The following is a 23547-nucleotide window of genomic DNA, read 5'->3' on the forward strand; positions in this document are numbered from 1 at the left end:
TATCTTCAGTGAAAAATGGCTCTTACAGAACAAAAAACACTGAACACAACAAAAAAATGGGCTTATACTGAAAATGACATTTCCCTGAATAAATTAAAATGGACCATGAACAAAATATTTTAGCTTAACTAATGTGCAAAGTAAATTAAAATGAGATGTTATTTTTAAGTATCTTATATTTATCAATTTGACTAGTATTGGCTAACATTTATCGATCACTAAGTGTTTTACAAAAATAATCCTTACAAATCTATGATAGGCACTATATGCCCAAGGTCTTACTTCTTATAGCTAGAGTCTGAAATAGAGCTCAAATCTGAGTAGTCTGATTCCATACTCTTCACTACTGCATTACAATCATGTATACTCAGTCTTGCTAAGGATGGTCACTTTTACATAGAGCTGAAAGTTTTAATTATATATAATCTTTCTGGAGAGAATTTGGCAATATGCATGAAAAGCCTCAGATGTATGAATATAGTCTAAACCAAAAATTCCATTTCTAGAAATTTATCCTAATATTAACAATAGTAAACATTTATTAAACACTATGTACCAGGCATTGTGTTAAGTGTTTTGCATGATATTTTTATTTGATCAACATCCAAGATATAGGTAGTGCTACTTTCCAGATGGGAAACCAATGAAGAAAGTTTTAAGTAACTTGTCCAAGATCATATTGACGTTGGAGAAGCTGACATTAAATCCAAGTTGAAACTGCAAAACCCATATTCTTTGGTATTATTAGGTACCACTTAGTAAGGGAATAAAGATTTATGAAATATAACTACACAGGGACCAGCGCTGTGGCGCAGTGGGTTAAAGCCCTGGCCTGAAGTGCTGGCATCCCATATGGCCGCCAGTTTGAGTCCCAGCTGCTCCTCTTCTGATCCAGCTCTCTGCTATAGCCTGGGATAGCAGTAAAAGATGGCCCAAGTCCTTGGGCCCTGGCACCCATGTGGGAGACCCAGAAGAAGCTCCTGGCTCCTGGCTTTGGATAAGCACAGCTCCGGCCACTGCAGCCAGTTGGGGAGTAAACCAGCGGATGGACGATCTCTCTCTCTGTCTCTATCTCTCTCTCTAACTCTCTCTTTCAAATAAAAAAAAAAATCTTAAAAAAAAAAAAAACCACATAACTACAAAAAGACATACTTAATAGGGAATAATTTAAGGCAATCTAGATGCCTAAAAAATGGAGACCAATTAAATAAATTACGGTATGGTCATGTAATAGGATATGTTAATATTTATTGGAAAAATGGGGTAATGGAGATGATAATGCAATTTTGTCTCAAATTCTTCAACAAATTGTGTGTGTGTGTGTGCCCGTGTATATGTTTATATGGAGGGCTGTCCATAAGCATGTAGGCATGTAGTTAAAGATAATGGCACAGATTAAAATGTTAATAACAGATGATGCTGCCACTGTAGGTACTTTGAATAGCAAGGATATAGGAGAACTTTAAAACTGCTTTTATCAGGCTAGTGGTAACTTATCAGTTATTCAAGCTGCAATCTCTAAAAAAATAAAACATACTTACGAAGCAAAAGGAATTTTTAATATTGGATCTGAGTTGTCAACAGCAAGGCTTCCTGCTTTAAAGTGAGCACTGAACTGTGTCAGATGATTTCGAAGAATTCCAACAGCAACTTGTGCATGTGGATCAAGACTAACTCTGAAAACATTAATAAAAAAATGGTTATATTTTAAGAGTAATTTACTTGGAGTTACCAGGATATGTAAGCCATTTTAAATATAAGTCAGCAGTTTGAACTCTAATTAACATACCTGAATATAATAACACTTCCTGGAGACAAGTTTTCAAATTCTATTTCTTGAATATATTCATTGGGACCTTTTGTAGTAACTCCAGCTTGTTTAACAATTCTACTTTCATTAAGCTTGAAAAAAATTACACAAAATATTCATTTAACAAATATTTCTAATGTACTTAAAATGCTAAACATATATGAGTCTCAAATACCTGAATATGTTCTCTAATTTCTACTGTGATATTTGGCATTCCATTTATCGAATTCTCATCCTTCCTGTAAGGACTTATATTTCTCTCAATAGTTCGAGCTTCAAGAACTACTTCTTCAATTTTACCTAAGAGTATGTGAAAATTTTAAGAAAATTTTATATTGAACCATCTGCAATTAGAAATTGCTAATGTGTTTTCAAATTATTTAACTTAAGAAGTTTAAAATGAAATACTGGTTAATTAAAAAATAAAATACAAAACATTTGAAAGCAGTTAACTCTACCCAATGTATTTTTCACACATGCTTCTAAAAAAAATTACAACTTAATTAACAAAGCTTTATTTGAAAAGGCATCTTATCAAATAATAATATCTTCCCTAATTTTGAGCCGAGAGAAGTACATTACTTGAAAGAGTTACATGTTAAATATTTACTTATTTGAGAGGCAGAGACAGAGAGCTTCTGACTGCTAGTTTACTCCCCAAAATCTGCCAACAGCTGGGTATCCAGGTCTCCTACATGAGTGGAGGTACCCAATTATTTGGTTGATTACTGCTGCCTCCCAGGCATTGGCAGAAAACTGGAGTCAGGAACCAGGGTCAAATGAACCCTGACACTCCAATGTGGAACATCGGTATCTTAATCAGTGTCTTCACTGCTAGGCTAAATGCCTGTCCTTACATATTAAAATCAGAAATACAAAAAGTAGAGAGAATTTTTTTTAAAAACCAGGTTCTACTAATTAAAATTTTCTATATAAATATAACTGAAGCTCTATATGTCTCTTTCATTCCCCATCAGAGGTAACTGCTACTTGCAGTATGGTGGTCAATACCTCCAGGATTTTTACTATATAAGTATGTGTCCCCTCAAAACATACACAATTATTTTTCTAAGTTTTATTAAAATGGTTTAGAGTATTATATAAGCAACTTGATTTCTATTGGCCAATACTGTATTTTTAAGATTCATTCACCTTGTTACATTAGCTTGAGCTAATTTATTTCAAATGCCAAAGAGAATTCCAATGAATATACCAAAATGCATTCATTCTGTTAAGAAAGTCTGTAATTTTTCTCTATTATAAATAATGTTACAATATTCTTGTGCATGTCTTCAAATGGGAATATTTGAGAATTTCTCAGCTATATACCTAGGAGTATAGTTGCAGGGTCAAAGGAAACTAATGAACACCTAACCCTACAAACTATTCAGGCCGATTAATTTTTAAAAACTGGAATTGTTCATATACACCAACTACTACCCAATATAAAATAGGATGTTTATGGAAATCTTCATTCATTCAATCAGTTTGGATAGTTAACTGCATGTACAGAAGCATGCTATCCTATAATATACTACATATGACAGTAAGTAAGAAAATAAAATGCATATACTTAACAAAAGTCAAATAATAACATGGACATGTCTTGGGGCATATAATCAAGGAGTGACACACAGAAACTATAACTGCTATTGTTCAGAGGAGAGAGAGATAACTGAGTACTTACTGAAAGCTTCTCAAAGGAGGTGGGAGTAATCAGTGCCAGGCACTGGGGAGCAGCAGACTGAGTAATGCTAAGCAGTAGGTTAAGCTTGGGATGCCCGTAGCAGCCCACATAGGAAGGCAGGTTCAAGTCCCAGTTCTCTGCTTCCAATCTAGTTTTCTGCTAATTCATCCTAAGAGGCAGTAGATAATGGCTCAAGTGTTTGGTCCCTCCATCAATGTTGAAGAGCAGGAGGGAATTCTAGGCTCCTGGCTTTGGCCTGGTCCAACCTTAATTATTTTGGGCACTTGGAGAGTGAACCCACAGATAGAAGCTCTGTCTCTCTATCCCGCTCTTTTGCTCTGTCCCTCCACCTTTCAAATATATGAAAATAAATAAGTAAATTATAAAAAAGAGAAATCCATAAATAATTCATATGTAAGTGGAAATAAGAAGTTGGGGAACAGTGAAAATGAAGGATGTACCAAAGTTCATGGAAAATGCCTAGTATGAAAAAACTATGCACAGTTTTCTTTTTTCTTTTTTTTTTTTTTTTTTGTATTGGAGCAGGTGCCGTGGTACAGTAGGTTAAGCTACTGACTGGGATGCTCGTATCTTATACTAGGGTGCCTAGTTTGAGTCCTACATCCACTTCCAACCTAGCATCCTGCCAATGCACATCTTGGGAGACAGGAGATAATAGGAGGTTCCTATTACCTATGTGGGAGACCCAGATGGAGTTCCTGGCTTCTGGTTTTGGCCTGGACTAGCCCTGGCTGTTGTAGGCATTTGGGAAGTAAACCAGCAGATGGAAAACTGATGTTTCAAATAAATGAAAAATAAACTTAAAATTTTTTTTTATCAAAATAAGCCTCTTTTAATTCCACTGTTCTATGATCCTTTGAAGTACCTTGTATCTGTTTGGCTGAAATAATGTAATGACTAAATATACACATGCACACATAGTACTGAGTATGAAAGAAAAACATGTCCAATTAATATAAATTAGGAAATGAGGGAATGTATTATGATACAAACAATATTTAAGAACTCAAAAAAATGGTGACATTTGAGAGTACTTAAGTCCAGGATTTTTTCTATGCAGTAAAAATATAATTTATGAAAGATTCTAATTCTCTTTCTGAACTGTGTCTATACTTGCACAATGCTCTGCATTATTTTATATAATTATAATTTAATAAAACATGGTAGTGTAATATAATTACAGTAATAACTTTTAGATTGTATTACCAGGGATGCACATTTGAGGCACATCCTTGCTGTAAAATGAAGTCTTGGGATTCCTGAAAGCAGTTCTAGATACGGCCACAACAGACTGATGGATACTTGGTGAGTGTCTTGTTACTGCCACTATATCTTCATCAACTTGATCCACATACACCTGAGAAGCCACAGACCAACTAACTTTAGCACTCAACCAGGAAACCAGGGCTCAAATTGGAAAGATACTCTGAAATTGAACCTCAAGAATGAAATTTTGAAAATTTAGCTTTTTACCTGAATAAAACCTTTGGCTCCAAGCTCTTGATGAAGTTTATTGATAGCACACCTGGCTGCAATAATTCCACTTTGGAAATTAACTTCACCAGCATTTGATGGCAAGGCTTCAGGGTTCCATTTAGTGTAAAAACGTTCTTCAGAAACCACTGAAATCTGAACAAAAGTAAAACTCAGCCATGCATTTATTTTAATTATAATGAGGCCTTTTGAGAAAATCTCAAAAGTTCTTAGCCATGTGCATTTTAAAAAACAGCACACAAACCTGATGTGGCACTAATTCATCATAGCCCCTTGTACTTCCACTAGCACAACAAGCCATAGAAACAATTGTGGTACTTGGAAGAGCATCGTACACTGATCTATGCTAGGAAACAAAAACAAAGAATAGTTTACTTTCTTTCAAATGCAAAATGCCATTCTAAAGCATAATGAGGTAAAAGGATAATTACAGATACATTCCATAAAGTAATTAATTTGTTTTAAAACAAGTAAAATATTCTAAAAACGATGTACTGCAATGATTTATAATTCTAAGAGGCCATTTTGAGGTATGTGGATATTACTCTCAGTAGGTATCACAGAACTTAATATTAAAACACTTAGAAAAATAAGCAAATACAAGAAACAGATTGGATGCTTACCACAATAGGGCACTCATTATCATGGGTAATATCCATAAACAGAGCGTGTGCGATGGCCGGCATTAAAGGCCTCAAACAGGGCTGAACAAAGGATCCAACAGGTTCTCCTCCATATCGGTAAACTAATCTGCCTTCTTCATGACTATTATATGCACTCATTGCCTCTGCAGAGCATTACCAAATATTTTATCAATCTCCAATATTTATGTTCAAGAGGTGGATAGATTCATTATGATTAATTTTCAAACTAAAGACCCCCATCAATATTACCAAAAATAAAACTGCTTCAAACATTTAAACAAATGTCCCTTAGCTTAGAACAAAAAAAAATTTCCTATAGCTTCTTTGGAGAAATGGCTCCTGTGTGAATGGAACATAAATGAACATAAGTGGTTTATTAGGTTGTTGGCTATACACAATTTATGGGGAAAAAAATCTAGAAATCACATCATAAATCCAGTTAAGGAGATGAAAAACAAATTTGGATATTTTCAAGAGCAATAAAAAGATGGCCTTGTTCATGAGTCATCAGTTCATTACACAGATATTTCAGTTTGAACTGAAGCATCTTACTCCAAAAGTAGAAATCTTTACTTATTAAAAAAAACTGTGTTACATTATAAAATTTTATATAGACTATTTAAATGAACATGAATTATGCTATAAATTATTAAACACTACATACAGAGCTATTAAATGCCTTTTAATCTACTTAAACAGAAGCTGAAGTTTTAGACGGCAAATACACTTCAACAAGCCTACCTCTTATTAAGGAACTAATGCCCAGTCTGGTAACAAAGATGTTGTCCAGATCTTCACTTCCTGTGAACAGTTCGGCTACTACATATAAATTGGGTTGCAATTTCCTAGCAGCATCCAACATGTACTGCAAAAAGCACAGTCACAAATGTAACAGAAAGAGAAAAGCAAGATGGGGGTGGAGGAGCAAGACTAGGCATGGATTTGATATAGGAAAATGTGTAGCAAAATGAAATGGAAATTCAAAAAGAATTTCCAAATAAATTTTGTTGCATGTAAGAAAATATCAAACAGATCAACACACATTAGGAAATGAGGATTTACACAGAGAATAAAACAGTTAAAAAGGAATATTAGGTTTCACAAAGATATGGGGACATAAGGGAGAAAAAAAAGAAGAAAAATATTAGTGACATGTTAAAAAACATAAACCTTAACACTGCAATTCTACTAGGATTTCCTGCTGGTTTTGATTTTTAACACCTCTAATCAGACTTAATTTCCAGGTGGTTGACTAAGGCATTGTTGACATATTTCCTGCTGGTGAATTACAAAGGAACTTCAAACAGATCTTGGAAAAGTGGAATTTAAAGAAAAGTATATTTTGGTGCAAAAAAATGTAATTCGTGCATAGTTCTTTCATAATATGCATTTTCCATGAACTTTTTGAAGACTTTTCATGTTTAGTGCAGTTTTATCAAATTGAAGCCAGCTTTTCCCACAGATGATAATCAACTCTTAAACTCCTACATCTTATAATTTCTACTTCTGTAATTTATGTTTAACATTGGTGTTTACTTTTAAGTTGAGAATAAGAAAATACTGGCACAATCAAAAATCAGATTGGTTACAAACTTTTTTTTAACTTTATTTTTATGTTTTCACAAAAGTTAATAAAATACTTGAAATTCTACCAGCCAGCAAGTAGAATCCCAGAGGATTTTGTAATTCACAATCAAGCAAAATAAAATCTCAATATTGTTTCTGCTGATGTTATAACAGTCTTACATGAATATATTTTTTGCTGATGCTAAAGGCATAGAAAATAAATACCCTGCCATTTTTGAAGTGAAACAATGTTCTGCCTGCTACACTAATGTACACTAACTCTCTCTGTGTCAAATTAAGCTTTCATCACAGGACTTAAAACATATATATGACACTTTTAAAATTACAACAATAGATTTTTTTCAGATAAGCACAAATTTCGAAAGAACACTAAATTGTCACTAGGAAGCTACCGAATATCTTAGAAGCAGGATGAAAATGTAAGTGCTTATTTATAAGACTGTATTAGGTAGAACAGAAAACCGTAAATACTGGCATTGTTCAAAACTCAGAGAGACAACATTTATGTTTACACTTTCATTTTTATAAATAACTAATAAAAATTCAAACAGTAAGGCTAAAGGTAGGCTTACTATACCATATAGTTAGTATTTTATAATTACCATTATGTGTATTAGGCTACTCCACAGTAGCTAATGTATATTGAAAGCAACCTAAAAATAACACAAATATTTAAATATTATCAGTATGCAATATGGTTGTAACATGTTATGAGAGAACATAATCAATTTCCCTAAGTTAAAATTTAAAAATTAACTCATAAATATTATATAGCACAGTATTCCATAGCAACTGCACCAAAAAATTGTTAGAATTGTGCCAATTATGCAAAAGTATTAAATTCTACCTAAACAATGCTGGTGTCCAACTAGCAAAGGAAACATGCATCTGCACAGTCTCTCTAAGGAAAGCTAAGAATGAATACTGAATTTCTTAAAGCAGATGAATTATCATTCTGTACCTCGGCTACATGAAGAGGTGTTGAATGGCAATTATCAAGACGTACTCCTTGGAAATAAGTTGCAATTATTTCAGTGTATTTTCTCATGTGTGCCCAGAGATAAGGACAGTCCTCTGGTTTAGTTCCATAGCGTAATTTAACACTGTCTCCCCAGCAAATAAGTTCTCTTCTTAAATAAACATCTGAACCTGTTAAGAAAGAAGCCTGCTTTCAATGGTTCAAGAAATAAAATGACAGGCTGGCACTATGGCGCAGTGGGTTAAAGCCCCAGCCTGTAGTGGTTGTATCCAATATGGGCACCAGTTCGAGTCCTGACTGCTCCACTTCTGATCCAGCTCCCTGCTAATGTGCCTGGGAATGCAGCAGAGGATGGTCCAAATCCTTGGTTCCCTGCACTCACATGGGAGACCTGGAAGAAGCTCCTGGCTGCTGGCTTTGGATTGGGTCAGCTACAGCCTTTGTGGCCATTTGGGGAATGAATGAGCAGACAGAAGATCTCTCTGTCTGTCTGTCTCTACCACACTCTGTAACTCTGTCTTTCAAATAAATTAAATCTTTAAAAGAATCGTCTTTAAAAGAAATAGAATGAAAACACTGCTGTTTTCAAGTCACGTTGGTTATTTCTACCACAAAGGACAAGCTAGTTAAAATTATATCTAAAGTGATATGGAACAAAGCTTTAAAAATTAATATTAGTTTTTATCTCATACCTATTTTATAAAAATTCTAGCTGATAGTCTCTTTGAAAAATATGTGCTCAGTTTCAAAAATCAAGTTATTTCTTCAGGGAAAATAGTGATACTGATATCATATAACCTTCACAGTTATAATTCCATCAAAAACATTATAAGCTCCATCTGTATCTTTCTTACATTTTTGACAATAGATTATATTAAATCCATGACATAGAAATGGCTTTTTTATTTAAACTGGCCAGAAAAGAAAGAGAAAATACATAAACCCAAAGTTACATTTTTTTAAACAGAAGATAAGACTTCTTAATTAACTATAATATTGCTAAAATGAATTCCAAGTTCTGAAATACTAAAAATAAATATATTATTTACAAAATTCTTCCTAGCAATAAAATAACTATATAAAATAGGTTGCTGGGCCAGTGCCATGGCTCAATAGGCTAATCCTTTGCCTGCAGCGCTGGCACTCTGGGTTCTAGTTCCGGTAGGGGCACCGGTTCTGTCCCAGTTGCTCTTCTTCCAGTCCAGCTCTCTTTTGTGGCCCGGGAAGGCAGTGGAGGATGGCCCAAGTACTTAGGCCCTGCACCCGCATGGGAGACCAGGAGAAGCACCTGGCTCCTGGCTTCAGATTGGTGCAGTTCTGGCCGTTGCGGCCATCTGGGGAGTGAACCAATGGAAGGAAGACGCTAAGAGTTAGGGGGAAATCTAAAACAATTATTTTCTAGTTTAACTACCAAACAAGTACCTTAATACTTTCCTTTTATGGAAATCTAATATCCCTGGTTTCAGACTTTTTTAAAAAATGCAATATACAGGGCTGGCGCAGTGGTACAGTAGGTTAATCCTCCGCCTACGGCGCCAGCATCCCATATAGATGCCGGTTCTAGTCTTGACTGCTCCACTTCCAATCCAGCTCTCTGCTATGGCCTGGAAGATGGCCTGAGTGCTTGGGCCCCCACACGCACGTGGGAGACCAGGAAGAAGCTCCTGGCTCCTGGCTTCGGATTGGTGCAGCTCCTCCCGTTGCAGCTATTTGGGGAATGAACCAAAGGAAGGAAGACCTTTCTCTCTGTCTCTCCCTCTCATTGTCTGTAACTCAACCTTTCAAATAAAATAAATACAATCTTTAAAAAAAATTTGTCTAAAAAATGCAACATAACAATATTTTACCTGAATAAAAGCTTATGTAGACCTATAATATATAAAGTAGATACATAAATGCTCATCTATTTGAGAAAGTGAGAGGTAGGAGGCACAGGAGAGGAAAGGAGATAAACCTCCCCAACTTTTTTGCCAACTCCTTCTGTTCTCTCCCAAAGTGATGCATCTCTGATACCTCTGGGTCAAACGGTTTAAAGACCACTAGCCTCATGGGGTAGGAAAAAAAATCAATAAAAGAAATTATATTTTCAGTTTACCACAAACTCTGTTTTCCCTATTCATACAGACATTAAAAGTAATGTACCTGGTTCAGCAAAGTTTCGAAGAGGATCATCTCCCATTACCCAACCATTATGTGCCATGAAGAAACAAGCTTTGTTTGGGAGGTGAATCATAGTTTCTTCTGTAGATACAGGCATTTCCTCAAATGGAAAAGTAAAGTACCTATGGAGAGAAAATCGAATATTACATCCAGACAGAGACACTACTTGGAGAGAATCTGAATTAGCAATATTAAAATTTTTTTCTAATGAACAGAAAAAATGAGTTTTGTGCCATTTATAGAAAATACACTTCCATATGGGTCAAAGATCTTCAGTGGATTTTTTGAGTAAATCTGGCAGCATTCAAGGAATGAAGAGTTAACAGTATACCATAACCAGCTAATACTTTAAGTAATTTTTAAAAGCTCATAAAATTACAAGATCATTGCGGTATTAATGTTACTCTGCAAAGGTTTTTACTACACTCAAACTGCCCAACTCATGCTGCATGTTAGGTATAAAGTAAGGAGCAAGATACTCATTCAACTTGATTAACAATCTTTTTTTTTTTTTTAATTTTACTAAGTGCTACGATTTGAGTGTGAATTCAAGGGGTGGAACCTTAATTCCTCTATGCAGCAGTACTGGAAGGAGGAACCTGATGGGAGCTATTTGGGTCCTGGGAGTGGAGCTCTTATAAATGAACTGACTTCCTCATCTGAGCTCTTGCTCTCAAAAGATTGGATTAGTTATCACAAGAGTGGACTGTTATAAAGTAAGGCTGCCTCTCTTATTTTGTCTCTTCTGCGCACCCTGACCTGCTCATCTGTTTTTCCCCAGGGGTTGAAGCAGCCTGAGACCCTCAACAGAAGTGGAACAGATGCCAGCATCATGCTCTTGGACTTCACAGCCTCTAGAACTGTGAGCCAAAATAAACTCCTTTATAAACTAAGCTTATTTTCCAAATCAAAACTTCTATTTCAATTTAAGTAATATACTGAGAGGCCAGTGTTGTGGTGCAGCAGGTTAAGCCACCATTTGCAATGCCAGTATCCTTTATGGGCACCAGTTTGAGGCTCAGCTGCTCCACTTCTGATCCAGCTCTCTGATAATGCACCTGGGAAAGAAGCAGAAGATGGCTCAAGTCTCTGGGTCTCTGCACCCAGGTGGGAGACGTGGAAGAAGCTCCTGGCTCCTGGCTTCAGTCTGGCCCAGCCCTAGTCATGCAGGGGAGTGAACCAGAGGGTAGAAGACCTCTATTTCTCCCTCTCTCTTTTTCTATAACTTTGTCCTTAAAATAAATAAAATAAATATTTTAAAAAGTACTGAAATTATACAGTAAAGGAAATACTTAGGTTAATCTGGAAAGTTAAATACAAGTCTAAAATTTTAATCATCAATGAGAAGAAAACAAAAATGGAATACCTGGTAACTAAAGGATATTTTCTAGTGACAGGTCCTAATTTAGGACCATGGCCAGCCAGTCGTTCATAAAACACATTTCCCAAAAGACAGTTAACTGCCTGGAAAATATTAAATTATGTTACATCATTATCATCAGCAGCAGCAACAAAATATTATTAAGACTCAAAGAAAAACAGCAATTCAAAAATAAGTAAGACCTGTTCCTGATGATAGTTCATGAGTTGATGCTTCTCTGAATTTAATTCCTCAATTCTCTTCCGGAACCAGTTACAGCATTCTTCAATTGCAGCTGGCCCATTGCTAGAGCAGATAGAGTATTACAAACTTAGTGTTTAATTGTTTTTGCAAAAATCTACACTTAAAAATTTCCTAACAAGATACACAAAAACCTTAATCATCACAATATTTTAAGTCTGGTAGAAGTATACAAATTGTAAAAGGGTTTACACACATTCAGGGGAACATGACTTTGACACCCAGAGAAAGTGGGAAGATGTCATGTGTTGAAGCAGAATTATGGTGTTTTACTTTACTTCATTTTTTACGAATGGTTTTAATAGGTAGAATAAAAATAATATTTGCTATAAAAGTTTATAAATAATATTATTCCTTATTTCCTAGGAAGAACACATAACATACTCGTGTGGTATGAAAGTTGCTAGTGCAATGTTCATATCTACAGTACAGCCAAACCGTCTGTATTCAGGATCCTGGATAATCTTGAGATGTTGTTTTGGATCTGACTTGATTACCCTCCAAGTTTCTGAAAGAAAAGATGATATCTTAAGTGCAAATATCCACACTGGATGAACACAGAGAACAGACAATGTGTATTTATTTTATAAATGACCATACACTATGAAGTATTATGGTGGTACTTTAAATGAGTATAAAAGAATGGATTATCAACTCAACATTGTTTTTTTGAAATACAACATTAAATGCCCTCTTTGTATAACACACAAAAACAAATTCCAGGTATATTAAATATTTAAATGTAAAAATATAAGATTCAGAAGAAAACAGAATGTTAATGAAAGGTCTTTTCTAAACATGTTATAGAATCAGAAGTCATAAAAAACTGACATTTTGAAAAGAGAACCCACCATAAACAAGAATTAAAAGATCAACAGCATACTAGGATGATATAATGGAGGCCTGTATAATAAGGAATCATCAATAATAATGAATCAATATGAAAAAATTTTAAAAACCAATAGAACAACAATCCAGTAGAAAATAACTCAAGAAATATTAACAATTAAGAGAAGAAATATGTCTAATTATGTGAAAATATACTTTATTAATAAGCAAAGATTAAAATAAAGTATGTTTTGCCTCATTGACAAAGAATATGAAGATTAATGGCACCTAATGTTGGTGAGGATATTGTCTGTGGTAATGTAGGTTGGTATAACTTAGAAAACGCCACTTGGCAATATCATATTTGAAATTTGTATACCCATTGACCTGGCAATTTTATTTCTAACAATTTACCCTATATTTAGTAATATAAGTAAACATAACATGTACAAGAATATATTGTTTGCACTGCTGCTTGTAAAGTGTAAGTTCCACTAGGGCCATGTTCACCACTTAGTCTCCACACCTAGGAAAATGTCCAGTGCACAGTAGGTGGTTCAATAAATACGAAGGTACTTCAAAATGTCCAGGAAAAATTTAAGATAAATTTATTTTAGTGCAAAAATTTTGGAAATCAATGCATAGTTTTTTTCATAATACATAATTTCCACTAACATTTTGAAGACCCTTTCTATGCACTGAATGAATTAGTGAACAATGAAAAAACCAGAAACAGCTAGCTAAACTTAAGTACTTTAAAACATAATGTATTGTCACTGTAGATTTAAAAAAACAAGGTTCAGTGCTGTGATATAGCGGGTAAGGCCGCTGCCTGAAGCAGCACTGGCATCCCATGTGGGTGCCAGTTCATGTCCTTGCTGCTCCACTTTTGATTCAATTCAATTCCCTGCCAATGCACCAAGTCCCTGGGCCCCTGCACACATGTGGGAGACCAAGAAGAAGCTCCTGGCGGCCAGCGCTGCGGCTCACTAGGCTAATCCTCTGCCTGCGGCGCTGGCACCCTGGGTTCTAGTCCTGGTTGGGGCGCCGGTTCTGTCCTGGTTGCTCTTCCTGGCTCCTGGCTTTGGACCTGCGCAGTGTGCAGGCAGTGGTGGCCATTTGGGGGTTGAACCAATGGAAGGAAGACCTTTCTCTGTCTCTCTCTCTCACTGTCTAACTCTGCCTGACAAAAAAAAAAAAAAAAAAAGAAGCTCCTGGCTTCAGATCAGCTGAGCTCCAGCCATTGGGGCCATTTGAAGTGTGAACCAGCAAATGGAAAATCTCTGTCTCTTCCTCTTTCTCTATAACTACCTTCCAAATAAAATAAATCTTAAAAAAAAAAGAAATAGAACTGTAGTAAACTCATATTGTCAACTAAAAGAATTAGCTGTTAGTATTTGCCCTAGTCTTATTTGAGTATATAAGTTATATATGTACAGAAATTATGTATATAATTTATATAGAGGTAATTACATAAAAAAACTACACTTAAAATTTAAATTTCTTTCAAAAGAGAGTCTAAAGGAGGCATAAATGATTAGTTCTCCCTAAAAAGGGAATTTGGGGAGAATGAAAGTCACATTGTATTATAATTTTTAATGATTTGTCTTTTTTTCTTTATAATGAGTATGTATCATTCCATATAAGTAATATAGCTCATAAATTTTAGAGGGAAAGGAAGATAGAGGTCCTTTGATAAAGTGAAATATGAAGAAGGCCAGTATCAAAAACTGTGGTACACAATTTTTTTTTTTTGGACAGGCAGAGTGGACAGTGAGAGATACAGAGAGAAAGGTCTTCCTTTTGCCGTTGGTTCACCCTCCAATAGCCGCCGCGGCCGGTGCACTGCGCTGATCCGATGGCAGGAGCCAGGTACTTATCCTGATCTCCCATGGGGTGCAGGGCCCAAGCACTTGGGCCATCCTCCACTGTACTCCCTGGCCACAGCAGAGAGCTGGCCTGGGAGAGAGGCAACCGGGACAGAATCCGGCACCCCGACCAGGACTAGAACCCGGTGTGCCAGCGCCGCAAGGCGGAGGATTAGCCTAGTGAACCGCGGCGCCGGCTGTGGTACACAATTGTAAAGTTGATACCTGAATCTGACTGAGCTTCCTGAATCTTAGATCATATTGACTTCTACTTTAAGGGTGTCATTTCTGAGGCCTCTTCTCATTGTGGTTTCTGGATGAGAAAGATAAGTCATTATGTTAAGAACTCCCCCAAATCCTCATTGATAAATTATCCTACACTAACTGCAGATATATTTTTTAAGATTATTTAAAAAATTTATTTGAAAGGCAAAATGACAGAGAAAGAAGGAGAGAGGGAGAGGGAGAGGGAGAGGGAGAGGGGGAGAGAGAGAGAGAGAGAGAGAGAGAGAGAGAGAGAAAATCCTTCATCTGCTGGTTTACTTCCCAAATGGTCCCATCTGCCGGGCTGAAGTCAGGAGCCAGGAACTCCTTCCTGGTCTCCTGGGTGGAAGGCAGGGGCTTAAGCTCTTGGGCCATCTTTCACTGCCTTCCCAGGTACATTCGTAGGAAGCAAGATGGGAAGCAGAGTAGTCTGGATTCGAACCAGCACTCCAATATGGATGCTGGTATCCCAGGCAGCAGCTTAACCTGCTGTGCCACAAAGCCAGCCCCTTCAGATACACTTTTTAGAACTCTTTTAAATTATTTCCTAGAAACCTAATTTCACGTTTTTGTGTGGTTTCTCCTATCTTTTGTTGGAGGCTCTTTTATTAACTTTTTGATTAGTTATGTCCTTAACTGAAGATTTCTTTACCTCTTGAAACTCACTAATACATGGCTTCAATATCACTAATGGTTAAGAGGCCTCCTAAATGGTGTGCACCATCAGTCTGGAAGCCCTCTATGTCAGCTAAGGTTCTTGCTGTAGACTGCAGACTAGCACATCTCTCAGTCTTTCTCAGGTGAAGTAAACTGCTCCACCTACCTTCCACTCACAGTTTTAACAAAGATACACTAAATTCCATATTCTGAGATTTTTTTTTTTTTGACAGGCAGAGTGGACAGTGAGAGAGAGAGTCAGAGAAAGGTCTTCCTTTGCCGTTGGTTCACCCTCCAATGGCCACCACGGCGGGCGCACCGCGCTGATCCGAAGGCAGGAGCCAGGTGCCTATCCTGATCTCCCATGGGGTGCAGGGCCCAAGCACTTGGGCCATCCTCCACTGCACTCCCTGGCCACAGCAGAGAGCTGGCCTGGAAGAGGGGCAACCGGGACAGAATCCGGCACCCCGACCAGGACTAGAACCCGGTGTGCCGGCGCCGCAAGGCGGAGGATTAGCCTATTGAGCCACGGTGCCAGCCCGTATTCTAAGAATTTTAACAAACCAATTATAAGATACCGTCCCCAAAGGAAAAAAAATGTTATGTACTATTATGACATGTCTTTTAGATGTCACTCCTCAGCTTCCAAAATCATAGTTTTATAACATTAAATATGACGTTTATAGTAACAGATCTAATAACAATGTTAATCAGAGAAAAGAAAAGTTACCCCTTTAAGAGTAGTATTACCTTTCTTAAAATTGACAGGGACAGTCTAGCGTATGCCCTTTACCTTGTGTTAGAAGTCCTCTAAATTTCTCAACTGCTTTGTAAACGTCTACTTGGAAAAATTCCCAGAGATGAAGCTTTGGAAAAATATCCTCCCAAATTACTTTTCGAATGCACTGAAAAAGGTCAATGGTTAAAAAAATGTATAAATTTTCACCAAATACTGTTTATATATTAATAGAGTCTAAATAATTTTCAACCGTGTATTTAATTTGTACTTTAGAAATTTTGTTATTCTGTTTTTGTGTGGTACTTCTTCATACATACTTACATTCAAATGATGATCATTCTCAATCAAAGCAGGTACTCCTCTGTTTTTGTATTTTCCTTCCGCAACATCACAGGAGAAATGCCACAGTGCTCTGTCTAAGACCCAGGCAGGTTTTAAGTGTGGTGAGTTCACAAGATTATATGCACATTCTGGATGTTCCTGAATCCATTTACTATTAGCAGCTTAAAAAAGGAACACAAAAGAATATCTCATAACTGAATTTGTCAATATCCATTTTGTTTAAAGGTAAAATAAGATATCAATTACTCATTTCCTGCTATATGGGACATAAGTATTTTATAATGACCAAGTCATATGAAAAAAATTTTCTTTGGTTATGGTATCCTATAATTCACTTCACCATACTTTTATTTTTTTAAAAGATTTGTTGGGGCCACCAGTGTGGGGTAGTAGGTTAAGTCTCCGCTTGCAGTGCTAGCATCCCATCTGAGCACCGTTGAAGTCCCGGATGCTCCACTTCCTATCCAGTTCCCTGCTAATGGCCTGGGAAAGCAGCAGAAATCAGCCCAAGTGCTTGAGACCCTGCACCCACAGGGGAGACCCAGAAGACGCTCCTGGCTCCTGGCTTCAGATCAACCCAGCTCCAGCCATTGTGGCCATTTGGGGAGTGAACTAGCGGATGGAAGATCTCTCTATTTCTCCCTCTCTCTCTAACTCTGCCTCTCAAATAAAAAAAAAATCTTTTTTTTAAAGTTTGTTTTATTTGAAATAACAAGTTACAGAGAGAGACAGGCAGAGACAGAGAACTTCCATCTGCTGGTTCATCCCCCAAATGGCTGCAATGGCTGGAACTGGGCCAGTCCAAAGCCAGGAGCCAGGAGCTTCCTCCAGATCTCCCACATGGGTGCAGGGGCCCACGCACCTGGGCCATCTTCTGCTGCTCTCCTAGGCATAGCAGCAGGGAGCTGGGTCGGAAGTGGATCATCTAGGACTCAAAAACCGGCCCATAAAGGATACCAGAACCACGGGCAGTGGCTTTCCCTGCTATGTCACAGCGCTGGCCCCTTTATCATACATTTTTTTAAAGATTTTATTTATTTATTTGAGAGGTATAGTTACAGACAGAGAGAGGGAAGACTGAGAGAAAGGTCTTCCATCCTCTGGTTCACTCACCAAATGGCTACAACGGCCAGAGGTGAGCCAATCCAAAGCTGGGAGTTAGGAGCCTCCTCCAGGTCTCCTTGGGGCATCTTCCACTGCTTTCCCAGGCCATAAGCAGAGACCTGGATGGGAAGTGGAGCAGCTGCAACAGGAACCAGTATCCATATGGGATGCAGGATTAGCCTACTATAAGCCACAGCACCAGCTCCCCACCATACATTTTTTAAAACTTTTTTTCTGCTTAGAAAACTTTGAGGGAAGAAAAATTATTATCTTTTTCAGAGATAACATACATTTGGATAGTTAATCCTAATGGGTGAATAAGATACATTGCTTTGATAAGACCAAAAAAAGGCTGAGAAAGCACTGAAAGGAACACTTAGGAGCTGGTGCTGTGGCTCAGTGGGAAATGCCACTGCCTGTGATGCAGTCTTGAGTACCAATGAGTGCCTGCTGTTCCACTTCTGGGCCAGCTCTCTGCTAGTGCACCTGAGAAAGCAGCAAAGATGGCCCAAGTGATTGGGTGCTTGCCACCCACATGGGAGATCTGAAAGAAGTTCCTGGCAACTGGCTTTAGCGTGGCCCTGTCCCAATCATTGAGGCCATTTGGGGAGTGAACCAGCAGATGGAAGGTAACTCTCTCTCTGCCACTTCTCTCTGTAACTCTGCCTTTCAAATAAATTAAATAAATCTTTTTAAAAAAGAAATAAAGAATAACAGTTGTATCTTATATGTATCCATCTTCATCAGCCAGTTCAGAATCAGAATCAGAAGTTTGGTAAAGTATTCCAAGTACTTACAACATTAAAGATAATTATATCAATTGATTGATTTTCATTTTATTTGAAGGGCACAAAAACATAGAGATCCTCCATTCACTGGCTCACCATCCAAATGTCTGCAATGGCTGGAGCAGGGCCAGGCCGAAGCCAGGAGTCCAGACATAATCCAGTTCTCCCAAATGGGTGGTGGGGACCCAAGGACTTGAGCCATCACCTCTGCTTCCTAGGGTGTGCATTACCAGGAAGCTGGGATAGGAAATAGAGCCAAGACTAGCCTAGGCACTCCAATATGAGATAGGCATGCCTGCCCTGCTTTAATTTTTAAAATAAATATAATTTATATACAATTTGATCTTTAAAATGTATTAATGCCCCTGTTGTGCAGGAAATAAAAGTGGTAATAATTACTGAATATCTACTTCATATCACAAATTGTTGTAAGCAGTTAAAGGCGTGAATTTACTTAAAATATTTCTGTATTTGTTTATTGGAAAGGCAGAGTGACAGAGTGGGAAAGAGACAGACACACATAGAGATTTTCCATTTGCTGGTTTACTCCCTGAATGGCTGCAACACTTAGGTCTGTGCCAGACTGAAGCCAGGAGCCTTGAATTCCCCCTGCATCTCCCATGTGAGTGGCAGAGGCCAAATACTAGACCATCATCTGCTGCATTCTCAGGCTCACTAGCAGGGACCTGGATCCAAAGTGGAGCACCCAGGACTCGAACTGGTGCTCTGATATGGGATGCCGATGACTCAAGTGGTGGCTTTAACTCACTGTGCCGCAGCGCTGGTCCTGCACCAATTCATTGTTTCTCATTTTCTGCCACCCAATGTAAGGCATACTGGTTTGTTCCTTTAACAGTTAATGGACTGAGGCACAGAGAGATAAGCAACTCAGTTGAAGTCTTACAGCCAGAAATTAATGTGGGCAAGTCTCTCTTCAGAATCTGCAATTTACAATCTGCCTGCTGCTGAGATGAATGTACTCATGCCTCATTTACTCAGTTGCTCACCTTTTGAGAGTTTTAGAATCATTATTCTTAGTTTTGTTCATTTATTTGGTAAATCACTTATTTATTTATACTCATAATAAATGTTTGGATGAAGACAGGATACAGAGGGGCAGAGATACTGTTAATAAAAGTTAAATTGATAAATCCCCAAATTTGCATCTAGATAGTTTCCCCTACATTCATCATCATATTCACTAAAAATCAAGACGTTTGCTGAAAAGATACAGTACAGCAATGACTACATCCAATTAGGATTTTCACGTACTGTGGGGAGCAACTGGGAGCAACTCGGACTAGACTAAGTTACTGGAATTAAGACTTATTCTATGCATCTGCTTTCCCACAATATGGCGCTGAGAAGGGAAACAGCTTCTACACAGCTGCCTCCAGTTCAACCAATAAACTGTGGGACCTGCTCCTGATTGGAGGAGAGCAGCGTACTCGGCGTGTGGGTAGCAGAGTTGGGATTGGTGGAAGAGGACTATAAAGGAGGAGAGAGACGGCATGCACCAGGAACATCTAAGGGGAACACCTGTGCAGCCCCCGAGAGAGCCGGCCGGCGGTGTGCCGCTCCCCCGCGGAAGTGGGGAATGTGGCAGGGGGAACCGCCCTTCCACGGAGGTGGAAGGGCCGGTAGCCAACCCGGGAAGAACCAGCAGCAAACCCGGGGAGGGCCGAGCAGACGAAAGAACAGCGCAGGGTCCTGTGTCGGTCCTCCACGAAGACGGGGAGCGACATAATGGTGCCGTGACTCGGATGTGAAGCCTAGGCAGGGTTTGGTGTCGTTCCTCCATGAAGAGGGGGAGCGACAACGTACTAAGAATAAATACTGGGTGTTTGGTGCTAAGGCTTAAGTTAATATTTGGGATGCTTTCATTCTGTACTGGAGTGCCTGTTTGAGTTCTGGCTACTCTGTTTCTGATCTAACTTCCTGGTGATGCCCATCGTGGGAAGGAATAAATGATGATTCAAGAACTTGAGTCTTTGCCATCCTTATCGGAGATCCAAATTGAGGTCCAGGCTCCTGGTTTTCAGCCTGGTCCAGCTCTGGCTGTTGCAGGCATTTGGGGAATGAACCACCTGATGGAAGAACTCTCTGTGTCTCTTTGTTTCTTTGCCTTTCCAATAAAATTAGTTTATTTAAAAAAAAAAAAAACAGAATAATACTAAGGTTATCTTAAATTTTTAAAGATAAAATCCTTAAATTCTTCCTTTTCTTAATATTTTGAAAGAAAATCAAGTGTAAAATTAAAGAATTCTAAACAGGTGCTGGTGCTGTGGCACAGTAGGCTAAGCTTCCACCTGTGGCACTGGCATCCCATTTGGATGCCGGTTTGTGCCCTGGCTGCTCCTCTTCAATCTACGTTTCTGCTATGGCCTGGCAAAGCAGTAGAGGTTGGCCCAAGCACTTGGGTTCCTGCACCTGCATGGGAGACCTAGGAGAAGCGCCTGACTCCAGGCTTCAGATCGGCCCAGCTCCAGCCATTGTGACCTTCTGGGGAGTAAAACCTGCAGATGGAACGCTTTTTTGTCTGTCTCTCCCTCTCTGTCTATAACTCTAGCTCTCAAATAAAGAAAATCTTTAAAAAAAAATCTAAACATTATGCAGTAAAAGTGTTTTTTCTAATTCTATATGAAAGAGGAGTTAAACTCCAAACTATGTTTCAACGCACAAAATTAAAAAGTAAACATGGACTAGAGTGGCACAGTACTCACTTTTCACAACAAAACAATTTAACTTGTGATAATTATAAAGAGCAATAGTTTAATATCTCTGGAAATTGCCTGGAATATACAGAGAAACATTTATTCAAGATAAGAATAGCAAGAGTCAATGGCATTTGAACAAAGACTTGTTTGAATTTGATTGGGCCTGCCAACGTAGGGCAGGATGTCCACTACGGCTGTGAGTTGGTGAAAGAAAGAAGCTGTGATACTTCTCTGCCTGCTTACCTGGAGCAAAGCTTCTGTGCCATGGCGCTGCAGGGAATGAAAAACTTATATGCTGGTTGCCTCTCCCAGAGGGAAACTATAATCCTGGCCTGGGAGAGGCGGGCAGAGGGAGTCTCCATCTTGGCCACACTTGCCAGGAGTAGAGTGCTTGGGTATGTGGGCAATGGAGCAGGTCTTGGTTCAGATGCCACAGACTCTTGCCTGCATCCCAAAGCCAGGTCTCCCAAGTGGGTGTTAGGGACCCAAGGACTTCAGCCTGGTTTCTAGGTGCATGCACATACACCAGATTTCTTTCACTTTCTTTCTAATCAATTTTTTTTTTTTTTTGACAGGCAGAGTGGACAGTGAGAGAGAGAGAGACAGAGAGAAAGGTCTTCCTTTGCCGTTGGTTCACACTCCAATGGCCGCCGCGGCTGGCGCGCTGCGGCCAGCGCACCGCGCTGATCCGAAGGCAGAAGCCAGGTACTTATCCTGGTCTCCCATGGGGTGCAGGGCCCAAGCACTTGGGCCATCCTCCACTGCACTCCTTGACCACAGCAGAGAGCTGGCCTGGAAGAGGGGCAACCGGGACAGAATCCGGTGCCCCGATCGGGACTAGAACCTGGTGTGCCGGCGCCGCAAGGTGGAGGATTAGCCTAGTGAGCCGCAGCGCCGGCCACGGAACTCTGAACATTTTAAAATATTTTTCAATTTTTTTGTGATCTCTTCCTTCCTTGCCATCTTCAAGCGTGTCATCTACTCTAACTAATCAAGTCTTACAAAATCTAATGCCAACTCAAGTGAATGCCTCCATGAAGCTGTCTCTCATAATTTTTCTCAACATTGAACTCATCTAATCAATCTTATTATTGCCATTATTACTGGAGAATATTATCTGTATTGATGGACCAGATCTATAAGTTTTGAAATATCTCCATAATTCCCAGAGTAAACTGAAAAACTGCTTTATTAAACAGCATAGATTTCTTCTAAAAATCTCTGCACCATCCAGAATTCCTCCTCTTTATATAGGCACATCAATGGTATCAAGAATTTTCTATATCATGGAACACATAATAGTTATTTTTAAAGAACATAGGCTTAAACTGCCAGCTGCTTTCTCAGGCCTGTAGCTCTCTGTCAGAAGCTGTAGCTTCATCAGGCCAGGCCAGCTGCTCTAACAGGTGAGGAGGGATCATCTCCTAACAGGTCACCAGTTGGGAAATTGGATATATTTTATAGAACTTTGTATTGCAAAGGAAATTTCAGAACCAAAACAGGCCAACTTTACTCTAATAATCCTTTTTAACACAATATAATTTTCAGAGTAATTTCTGAGAGTTTACCAATAATTTTCTCTCTGAATACTAGAAATGCTTACTTTTTTTCATAGAGGCTACAGTACCACAGCTCCTGCTTTAGAGGGTTCTTTTGTTAGTCTGGGAAGTAGTAATACTCTAAGTTGAAATATGTGATCAATTATGCCCATTCTATGATCACTGAACTCCTGTTTTTGAAAGCCCCACATGCAAAGTACTTACATACTGCCCATATCTTCAACTAACACTGTTTTCTTTGCAAGAAAAATTATTTCATATAAAATCATTTTTTATATTGAAGGACACCTCATTTGTGTTTTAAAAATATATGTCATATAAAATTTCAAGGAATATCAAGGAATAATATAACCAGAATATAATATTCTCATCATAACTAATGAAGCTCATACCGGTATGATTGTAGACAACATCTGTAATGCAAAGAACATTCCATTCCCTTTTCAGTTTTTCCACTAACTGTCCCACATCACTCCACGTGTATTTTTTATGAGGCCTTGAGAAGTCGGGATTTAATTCTAATTGGTCAGCAAGGGAGTAGCACGACCTAGACAGTCCAAGAGTCTGCAGTGGGGTAAAATGGATCATGTTGTAACCTGCAACATGAGAAAACAAAGACTATTATAAGAAAGAACAGATATCATCAATCTAGAACTAAGCAAAATATAAATTTAAACT

General features: G+C 38.3%; 1 protein-coding gene across 4 annotated transcripts in view; it reads right to left on the bottom strand.

The window, feature by feature from the left end:
- The window catches only part of AGL (amylo-alpha-1,6-glucosidase and 4-alpha-glucanotransferase), an 88780-nt gene that overhangs the window by 49115 nt on the left and 16118 nt on the right, over nucleotides 1-23547 (bottom strand). For all 4 annotated transcript variants that reach the window (XM_008263966.5, XM_008263968.5, XM_008263969.5 and 1 more), the window contains 16 exon segments: nucleotides 23262-23465; nucleotides 16681-16862; nucleotides 16414-16525; nucleotides 12388-12511; nucleotides 11946-12048; nucleotides 11749-11846; nucleotides 10365-10504; nucleotides 8205-8392; nucleotides 6398-6521; nucleotides 5636-5799; nucleotides 5257-5358; nucleotides 4992-5147; nucleotides 4725-4875; nucleotides 1986-2110; nucleotides 1790-1902; nucleotides 1542-1676 (listed from right to left, as the gene is read on the bottom strand). In XM_008263966.5, the coding sequence (XP_008262188.1) occupies nucleotides 1542-1676; nucleotides 1790-1902; nucleotides 1986-2110; nucleotides 4725-4875; nucleotides 4992-5147; nucleotides 5257-5358; nucleotides 5636-5799; nucleotides 6398-6521; nucleotides 8205-8392; nucleotides 10365-10504; nucleotides 11749-11846; nucleotides 11946-12048; nucleotides 12388-12511; nucleotides 16414-16525; nucleotides 16681-16862; nucleotides 23262-23465 (2221 nt within the window).

The sequence above is a fragment of the Oryctolagus cuniculus genome, chromosome 7 (assembly GCF_051225735.1).
Source record: "Oryctolagus cuniculus isolate XC-2025 breed Fujian yellow rabbit chromosome 7, ASM5122573v1, whole genome shotgun sequence".
Classification (NCBI taxonomy): domain Eukaryota; kingdom Metazoa; phylum Chordata; class Mammalia; order Lagomorpha; family Leporidae; genus Oryctolagus; species Oryctolagus cuniculus.